Here is a 10,276-nt window from a genome sequence, read left to right on the forward strand (position 1 = left end):
GATGCCGGCAGCGTCACGAGAGCACCCTCGAGTCGTGCAGGCGTCGGTGTGGAGGGCAAGGTCTGGCCCACATTGCGGACTGCCACGGCTCGAGGCCCCTCAGGGCGAGGCATGCCATAGAGGCACGGTATGCAGGGTCTCAGATGGAGCCTGGCCTGAGGCTGGCCCACTTCCTCTCCTCCCCACTTTCCGATGGAGGAGAAGAGAGGCCTTCTGCTGTGGTTCGGTGCACGGTTTCATCTCTTTAATGAAAACTCGCTGTTGTCGAGTTGTACGTCAGGGCTTGTATTCAAGCAATCTCTGTTTATCCACCTATGGGGGGTCCACGCGCTCCTTCTGCGTGCGTTCGTTACCTCCTCGTGAGTTTTCGTTTCTATACGTTTTTTTTTTCTCGTTCTTTCGGATGTACCTCGACGGGCCGCTTTTCTCTCTGCGTGCAGGATATACACACATATATATATATGTGTCTGTGTATGTATGCGCGCATCGTGTCGGGTGGTGGTGTGTCGGTAAAGTAGATCGTACAGAAGGGAGCGAGGAGAGAAACAAGGAGGCTGTTGTGCACTGCACAGCGCCACCCCATTGGCGCTCATCATTGCACAGGAAACATCACTGGAAACAAAAGAATAACACGAAAAAAAAGGAACAATTCGGTAAGGAACCAGTTGAAGCGGTTCACATCTATCTTTAGCTTCTGACGCTGTTTCTTCGGATGCACCACGCTCCCTCGGGCCCTCCTCTTTACGCCCAATCTTGTCCTCTCCCCAGACCTTCACACATACCTCTTCGCTTTGAACTCGATAAGAGGGCGGAGAAACAAAAACATGTGAAGAGCTGACAGAGGTGCACCCGCGCCCCTTCCTGCTCTCGTCGCATCCCCCCCCCCGTCACCTTACTTTCAGACCCTTTTCTTGTCTTATGTGTGGAAGCGGCAGGTCCAAGAAGGCGAGGAGACGTGAGAGAGGTGGCCAGCGAATGTGGAGCAAACCGCACCGTTGGCAAGTATGTTTATTTCTTCTCTTTTTTTCTTCGGCTCTCCATCCCGCACACGCGCTCACGAGTTGAGCTCCGCGACGGTGAATGAGGTGTACAAGAGTGTGCACAAGGGTGTAATCGGCTCTGACGACGGCTGTGGTGGGGCGGCAGCAGTGAGACGCGTGTGTGACACCCACAAAGGAAACAGACGAAACCATACACACCGTGTGAAGAGCGAATCGACGAACCTCACCCCAAATCGACATGAAACCTCTGCGGTGGTGCGTTGTAGGGTTGTGGCAAGTGCAGTTGCGGGGAGGACGCCTGTTCACGTCCTCCGCCTGCTGCGCTCCGAGCTGATCCTTTTTTCTATTTTTATTTTTTGGGAGGGGCAGCTCTCGCTTGCTCACTCTTTGTTTCCCTTCTGCCCTTTGACAGTTATCTGTTTTCTTTGTTGTGTTCCTCTTTTTGTCGAGGCTGCTCTTAGCCAATCCTATCTCTCGTTTACACACGCCCGGCGCTGTCACTGCCTCGTCTCCCCCCGCCCGCCCGCCCGGCCCCTTCCCTCCTTTCGCCTTTCCAAAACCCCGTCACCGGCGCCGAGTGCATTGCCTATCAATGATCCCGCATGTGTGGGCGCGCCTTTGGTTTGAGACACTTCAGATGATGAGCATAGCCAACGCCACCCAGCCTGCAGGGGAGCGGTTGAGGGCAGAAGTGAAGGAGAGCGAAGGGGGAAAAAGTGAAAGGGGCGAAGCGAAACAGCGGCGTTGATTTGACTTGCAACGGCTTCACACGCTGTCGTCTTGCGTGACGCACTTCAACGTACTTGCTGGCATCCTCCTACAATTTCAAGGGCACCTCGTTCTCTTCCTTGCCGACTGTGTCGGGTCCCGCCCCACCGCTCTCCCTCATTTTTTGCCTCTTGTTTGTTGAGTCCACTTCCCCTGCCCTCTCTGCCAAGAACGTCTTGGCACCGTCAAAGCGGCCCCTGTGATGGCGCTGACGGAGCTGCTCAAGACAAGGGATACGGCGCGCACCTCTCTCCTCTGCTCTTCCTCCTCTCGACATCTGTCTCCCCGCCTTTTCCTGCCTACCGGCGTGTCGCGTGCAGCGATCAGGAATGGCATGGATTACGAAAAAGAGAAGGGGGGCGCTGACGAAAACATGCGCAGGACGCAAGAGGGGGAAGGGGCGAAGGTCGAGGACTGGGCACGACTGCAGAAGGCGGGGTAGCAGATCGATGGAAAGAGAAGAGGAGCGGGTAAGGTAGACGGCCGCAGCAGCGTAGGGCGAAGGGAACGGGCGAGAGGCACCAGAGAGGTTGCCAAAGGAAGGGAAGAATAACAAAACGACGAAAAAGAAAGAACGAAAGAAAAAAGAACGCGGTCAAGCTCAGCGAGGCAGATAACATTGTACGTCTCCTTTTATTCTTTTTTTTATTCCTCTCCTCCTCCTCCTCCTTTCGATGCTCTTACTCCTGTTGTCATTGCTGTTGGACTCTTGGTGTTCGTGCGCGTGTCTTGGACGATGATGTTGGTGTTGCTGGCGCTCTCCATTTAAAAAAAAGGAAGAAGAAAAGCACACCCACAGCAAACGGAAACAAGGTGGTTCTGTACTCTCGCTCGCCCCTCCCACTTGTGTTTGAGTGTGTCTCTGTACCCATCTCTGCGTTCAGCAGAAGATCTCTACTGGTCCCCTCTCACTTCTCATCACCCTTACGAAGCCACACTTTTTTCTTTCCCTGTTCTCCGTTCGCATTGGCGTTGTCTAGATACCCGACTACTCTGTGCACCGCATCTTCGATCCTTGTTGACGTCATCCCCTTTCGCGATCCCCTCGCCCCCTCCCTTCACCCTCCCTTCACCCTCCTATCCAGCATCCCACTTTGTCGTCTCTCTTTCCCATCTCCCCGCTCATGCTCTTCGTGGTCGCCGCGCTGAAGGACAGGGCTGCAGCGTCTCTGGGTGTGCGCTCTCCCACTGCCTTTGCTTGAATCGTCGCCTACCACGACCAATAACGCACGCGAAACGCCTGGGAATAAGGGGAAGGGGGGACATAGTGCGACAGCACATTGCGCAAGCACTCGCACGCACGCGGGTGGGGCGGGGGAGGGGAGGGGAGGGGGGAAGCAGAGCAGAAAAGAAGGCAAGCAAGACATTGGGGCACCGATACAAATGCACGGCGAAGGAAAGTGATGATAGCTAAGAGAAAAAAGTTAGGAGCGTTGTTTGGGGATCCCTATGGCAAAGAAAAACTAAAGCAGGCACAACAAAAAGTTGATCGAGTAAAAGCAACGGCTGCAGAGACGTAGATGGAGCCCGCGCGCTTGGGGGTCGTGCTGTGACCGGCGTTCCTACACAGGAGGCATCTATTTCTTTCAGTCTCTCTCTCTCTCGACCTCTCTGTCTCACGTACAAAGCGTGCAAGGCGCGACACTCCCAGGGGCATCGCTGTAGGTGCAATGCTGACAAAAAGCTCGGAGAAGAGCATTGGATGAGAGAATGCGCAACGAGCACATGATCTCCTGTGTGTGTGGCCACTATCATCTCGCTTTTCTGCTCCCCACCCGCATCCCCTTCTTTGCCTTTCACACCAATGCTTCCCAATCTCGATTCACTGTCCTGTCGTTCTAGATGCACATCAGTGTCCATTTTTCACAGAGGTGTTAGCTGATAAACACAACGGGGAGGCGAGAAAAGTGCGTACCGTGTGTAGCACTTAACCTCCCCACCGTCACCACCACCACCACCGCGACGGTGTGTGTGTGCGCGTCTTCATTTCTGATTATTTTTTCCCTTCTTCAGCCTCCCTCGTGTGGGTACGCAGAGAAGCCACAGTGCATGCACACGTACTCGCATATCCCTATACGCGATAGAGCACGAATAGAAGTCTGCGGATTTGGTCTCCCTTTGCTCGCCTTTTTTTTGCGGGAGCCCTCTCGTCATCGTCATCATGACCTCATACGGCATCGACGGTGAGGTTGAGCAACGCTACCGCATTCTCCGCCACATCGGCAGCGGTGCCTACGGAGTCGTCTGGTGTGCCCTCGACCGCCGCACGGGCAAGTGCGTTGCCCTCAAAAAGGTCTACGACGCCTTTGGCAACGTTCAAGATGCGCAGCGCACCTATCGGGAAGTGATGCTTTTGCAGCGACTGCGGCACAACCCCTTCATTGTCGGCATCCTCGACGTGATTCGTGCGGCCAACAACATTGACCTGTACCTCGTCTTTGAGTTGATAGAGACCGATCTCACAGCCATTATCCGTAAAAACCTTCTGCAACGCGATCACAAGCGCTTCCTCACCTATCAGTTACTTCGCACAGTGGCACAGCTCCACGCACAGAACATCATTCACCGGGATTTGAAGCCGGCCAACGTATTTGTGAGCAGCGACTGCTCCATCAAGCTCGGGGACTTTGGTCTGGCTCGAACGTTTCGCAGTGGCTACGACAACGAACAGGAGTTTCTCGACCTGACCGACTACATCGCAACTAGGTGGTACCGGTCGCCGGAGATTTTGGTCAAGTCGCGCGCCTATTCCACAGCGATGGACATGTGGGCCATCGGGTGTGTGATTGGGGAGATGCTGCTAGGCCGCCCACTCTTCGAGGGCCGCAACACGCTGGATCAACTCCGCCTGATCATTGAGGCTATCGGCGTGCCGAGCGACGCAGATGTGCGCAGCCTTCACTCGCCCGAGCTCGAGAAGCTCATCAACTCCCTTCCGACCCCGTTGATCTTCTCTCCGCTTGTGGGGAACAAGAACCTGAAGGATAGCGAGGCGACAGACTTGATGATGAAGCTCATTGTCTTCAATCCAAAGAGGCGGCTTTCCGCGGTGGAGGCGCTGCAGCACCCCTACGTCGCCCCGTTTGTGCAGCATGGTGAGCTGGAGAAGATCCAAGGCCTCGACCCACTCGTGCTGCCCCTCGTGGATGAGAAGATCTACACCAAGGAGGAGTACAAGGCGAATCTGTACGACGAGATCGGCATGCGCTACCGCTATCACATAACAGACGTGTATTAGCGACGGACGGAGGTTGTCGGCGATGTGCGCAGTGAACCATATCGAAGACGCTCCAGCCGCGTTGCAGGGCGCAGCCCCCACGCGAAGCTTCGTTCCCACCTCGAAAAAAAGAAGGGCCACGCGCTTGTGGCCCTCTTCCTCCCAACTCCCTCCCCCTCTCATCACCACCATGCATCTCTTTCGTTCTCTCTGCGTGCACATGTGAAGAGAGGGGCTACTTCTCGCAACACTGTCACAGCATCCACACGCGGCGGCAGTTGTTGAGTTGCCGTTACCGTTTTCTTGTTTTGCCTTGTCGAGCTCGTATTTGTTTCGAGTGCGCTTTTGCGTGTGTGTCTGATCCGTATGCGCCGCCCTTTGCCCTCGCCCGCTCTTCCGTCTCTCTCTATCCTCGTTGCGTTGCGTTGCACCCGTGTGTGGTCGTGATTGATGACGATGCCGCTGCGCCACCTCCCTCTGCACCTCATCGTCTTGGCAAGGGCAGGAGAGCCGAATGGAATACGGAGACTGGGTCTGTTTGTGTGCGAGCACGTGTGCTTTGTGCGGGTCTGTGCCGTTGTAGTGCTGCAGATACAGCCCCAGCATAGTAGCGTACGAGCGCATGCACACGTTCCTGTGCCTCGTTGATTGCCACAATGCTCCGCCCTTTTTGAGGGAGGAGATGGATGTCGGTACAATTTGTGTGCGTATGCGCGTGCGGGGCGGTAACGGCCTCATTGGTGGAATGAGGGATCAAAGACCACGTTCTCCTCCCCTCAGTTATGTGCGCATGCGTATGTGTGCAAGTGCGCGCCTGCCCTTCTGCTTGGACGTCTTTACTCCTCAAATGTTTCTCCTCTGTTCGTCTATTTGTTTTTCCGTGTGTTTGAATTTGACGTTTGTTGTGCAGTGGCGCACGCTAGTACTCCTAAGCCTACGCCCTCCCTCCCTCCCCCTTTCTCTTCTGCACACAAGCGCAGGGTGAGGGTGTGTATCGATGATGGCGTGGGGATGGTGTCCGAAGTGTGCCTGACTTTTTTTTCTCAAAGCGGAACAGCAAGAGAAAGTATGCTCTGGAGTGTGCCTTGATACCAGCGCATCTGTTGTAGCTTGGCCGGCTCTCCCGTACTTCTGGCCACTGAGTTGCCAGGCTATGGGCTGTGCAGCATTGGTGCTACGAGTAGTACACGTTGCCCCTGAAGTGGATGCCAGGTGCTCTAAGTGACGCTTGCCCGCAATTGCATCCCCACACTCTTACCCACTCCTCCGCTTCCTTCAGACAGTCACTCACGCTCACTGATCCCTTCCCCTCCCTTACACGTACAAGCCGCATCCGCTTCCTGACACAGCGTAGACTTCATTGTAAACTGCGTTGAATGGTGCGTATCGCTTTGTCTTGTAGTCTCCACGTGAGCTCGTATTCGTGTTCATGCGCCTTTCCGGGGCGTGTTGGAACTCGTGACTCTGCAGCCCGCTACTGATCCGCATCAGTAGCGGATAAAAGTCCGATATTGCGCACGCACGCCCCGCCCTTACACCGGCGCATACACATCGACGCGCCTCTGTGCAGCGGCACTCATACATAGACCGGCTCAGCATTCACAGGGCACGAAGCGAACTGAGACCTTGTGCCCACCACCTACCTCTTGTTCAACAGAGACGATGAGTTCTGCGCTGCACCCCTCGCCGCCTGCGCTGCGGCGGTCGAAATTCGGCGCGAGCGGTGCAACATCCGGCGATACTACCCACAACAGTCAGCTGGAGGCGTTTCTGCGAGAGCGGCTCGAGAACTGGGATAAAGAGGCCGCCGAAGTCATCATGGTGTGGGGCCGATTGGGTGGCATGTGCTCATCGGAGTATCAGTCGCAGCTACGCAAGGCGCGAACGACGTTGAGCGAGACGAACAAAAAGGAAAAGCGCAGCGACACGTCGGCGCTGCAGGCGCGCGATGATTCGCAGACAGATGGCCATCAGAGCCATCGCGATCGCCTTGCCGCTGAATACTGGGCTCGTACGCAGGCAAAGCTGAATGCCACTCAGCGGCAGCGTGACCGGCAGCTTCGGCGCCAGCAGCGGCCGCAAGAGAACGGGCAGGCTCCTGTCAACCGCTCTTCTGTGTCTCAGCTCACCTCACCGGTGTTCTCTGGGCAAGCGCGTACCTTGAGAGCCGTGTCGGCCTCCGTTTCGCCGCGCCTAACTGCTGTGCGAGGCGAGCACGTACCTTTCACACCAGCACCACCGACTAGTCCTCCTTGCAGCTCCAGGCGCGCCAGCGGAGGCGGCGTCGCGCAGCGTGTGGCACCACACGTGCGCAAGGTGCAGCTAGAGGCAAGGAATGGCGAAGGAAGCCAGAAGCACAAGGAGCTCACCGCGCCTCTGAATGAGCGTAGCGACTTCACTCTATCCGGTGCTGGCAGTGACGGCAGCAGCAGTGTGATCCTTTCGACAACAGACGACCAGGAAGTCAGTGCGACAGCGTCAACTCCCACTGCGGCGACGTCGCAGCCCAGCAGCTCTTTCTCTGGCACCTTCATTGTGCGGCGGCGGCTGAGCGTGCACGGCCAACACTCCTCCTCTTCCACAGTCGCGTTGCAACACACAGTTCAACGTAGCCACTCAATGACAAGCACCCCACGGTCAGTCGCTCCACCTCCGCCGCAGCCGGCTCATCAAACTTCTCACCGCAGGTCTTCGACTAACTCCGACGCTACGCGAGAGGACCGTGCCGATGATCAGGGGAACGCGCCGTCATTCGCTTCTACGGTCGACCCGTCGCTGCCGTTTGGCTCACGCGCGGTGACGGCCATCTTTACCTACAGCTCGGGCTCGCATGAGAAGCCGTCGGGGCCGCGCCGACGACGCAGTACTCAAGAGCGACGCCTCAACAGCTCCGCGCGCACGGGAGCGACCTCGTGGTGAACCGGATGCGGACGCGCAGGAGAGCGCCGCAAACGCTCCGTCGCAGACCGTCTCCCCCATCAAAAAGGATTCACGCGCAGATGATCTTTCTTCCGTCTCCTCGGCAGCGTCGTATCTGAATCGAGGTGTTTTGGAAGAGTAGTGAGTTGCGAACCCCTTCCGCCCCCTTCATCAGTGTTTCTCGCCTCCCTCCCGACTCTACTCAGTCCTCCTTGTTCCGTCGACGGCGCGTTTTGGGGTGTGCCGTTGCTGTGTTTTGATGACCTGCTGAGGCGTATCACGAAAGTAAGAGACACGTTGGCGGAAGCGTCAGAAATAAGTGCGTCTGTACCCTGTAAACGGAGTCGAAATCTGTTCCCTAATGGACGGCGTTGCCGCTGCGCCACCGTCGTCACCAGCAGCACGACCAGCGTGGACTCTGTATCGAGACGCCTTTTCGCGGCTGCTTTTTTCGCTGCGTAACACACACCCGATTCGCTGTTTGCACCTCTCACTGCTTCCTTTATCCCGCCGCTTCACCTTGGCGCACATGCTGGCGCTCCTCCTCTGTCCTCACGGCGGTCCCTCTCCCCCTCTTGGCACGGCATCCGCAACCCAGCAGACCACTGCGCCACCCCCGAAAAAAAAAGTACACAAAACTGAGGGCTGCCTTTCTTTTTTTTTCCATTGCCTCGTCACACCATCCAGATTGCGTTCCTGTCGTCTCCTCGACCTTCGTTGCTGTTCGGCACACCGGCGCATACAAAGCCCCCACACTTTAGTCACGTTCACAGTCACCACCCTGTGCATCGCGACGCGACGCCGCCGATCTTTGTTTCCCCCTTTTTCCCCACGTTTCTAGCTCACTCTCTCCTCCCGACTGCTCTCACGCGCCGATCACCACCGTAAGAGCACACACACACCACACCTCCATCCCTTTGCCGTCCCTCAGGTGAAGTAACGAAACTGGGGAAGCAACTGTGCACTTACTCTCTCCCGCTCATACGTCTCTCGGCTAGCATCCGCAGTTTATGCACTCGTGTTTTTATTTCTCCTCTGCAGCATTCACAACACATCTCCAGGCCTCCCTGAGTGCGTACCCGAGAGCGGCAAGTAGAGAAAGGAACACAGATACAGCACCATGGCCTCTAGGCTCGTCCGTGTGCTGGCGGCCGCCATGCTGGTTGCAGCGGCCGTGTCGGTCGACGCGCGCTTCGTGGTGCGCATGGTGCAGGTGGTACACCGCCACGGTGCGCGCAGCGCACTCATCGACGACAACACGACGGAGATTTGTGGCACCCTGTACCCGTGCGGTGAGCTGACCGGCGAGGGTGTCGAGATGGTCCGTGCTATCGGCGAGTTTGCCCGCAGCCGCTACAACAACCTCTCATTGGTGGAGAGCCCTCTCTTCCCGTCGACGCGGTACAACTCCTCTGTCGTGCACACACGCTCCACCCACACCCAGCGCACCATCCAGAGCGCGACCGCCTTTCTGCGCGGCCTCTTCCAGGACGACTACTTCTACCCGGTGGTGTACTCGACCAACAGAACGACCGAAACGCTGCTCAGCACTGACGCGGTGCCGTCCGTGGTGGGCCGTAGCTGGCTCGACAACCCGGCGCTGCACGTCGCGCTCAACCCGGTGATCGATGAGCACCTCAGCTGGGACGCCATCCAGAGCGCTGCCAAGGACGCATGGGTCGAGGGCCTGTGCGCGGACTACAACGCCCGCACCAACTGCGTCCTCGACATGTACGACGTGGCCGCCGCCTTCGAGGCCGCCGGGCGTCTTGACAATGCCACCAATCTCAAGGCGGTGTATCCCGGCCTTCAGGAGGTGAACGCCGCCTGGTTCAAGTATGTCTTCAGCTGGAACCACACGAGCAAGCTCGATCTCACGCAGGGCTCCGCCTCGCAGAACCTTGCGCAGACGGTGCTGGCCAACATCAACGCCCACCGCCTCTCTCCGTCGTACAACATGTTCCAGTACAGCGCTCACGACACAACGGTGACTCCCTTGGCTGTCACGTTCGGTGACCAGGGCGAGACGACGATGCGTCCGCCCTTCGCGGTTACCATCTTCGTGGAGCTGCTCCAGGACACCGCAGATGCCAGTGGCTGGTACGTGCGCCTCATCCGCGGCAACCCTGTGAAGGCAGCCGACGGCACCTATGTCTTCCAGGAGTCTGGTATCAAGGCATACTGCATCGATGAAGCCGGGAACAAGTACCTCGCACACACCGGCATCTGCCCGCTGAATAGCTTCCGCCGCATGGTCGACTACTCGCGCCCCGCCGTGGCTGACGGTCACTGCGCCATGACACAGACTCAGTACAGCAACATGGATTGCCCGCGCACTATCGCGGACAACAAGCCGGTGCCGTCGCGCTGC

General features: G+C 57.3%; 2 protein-coding genes across 2 annotated transcripts; both read left to right on the forward strand.

Annotated features, from left to right (window-relative positions):
* Positions 1–3,930: 3,930 nt before the first annotated feature.
* LmxM_20_36_6470_1 (uncharacterized protein) lies at positions 3,931–5,007 on the forward strand (the record flags this gene model as incomplete). Its single annotated transcript, XM_003886431.1, has 1 exon — positions 3,931–5,007. One exon carries the CDS (start codon positions 3,931–3,933, stop codon positions 5,005–5,007), a length of 1,077 nt encoding a protein of 358 aa, XP_003886480.1.
* Positions 5,008–9,109: 4,102 nt separating this feature from the next.
* Positions 9,110–9,184, forward strand: LmxM_20_36_6480a_1 (uncharacterized protein; the record flags this gene model as incomplete). Its single annotated transcript, XM_003886432.1, has 1 exon — positions 9,110–9,184. A coding segment is annotated over one exon (75 nt), but the record flags the coding sequence as incomplete, so codon positions are not given.
* Positions 9,185–10,276: the final 1,092 nt, after the last annotated feature.

This window comes from Leishmania mexicana, contig 94 (assembly GCF_000234665.1).
Source record: "Leishmania mexicana MHOM/GT/2001/U1103 WGS CADB00000000 data, contig 94, whole genome shotgun sequence".
NCBI lineage: Eukaryota > Euglenozoa > Kinetoplastea > Trypanosomatida > Trypanosomatidae > Leishmania > Leishmania mexicana.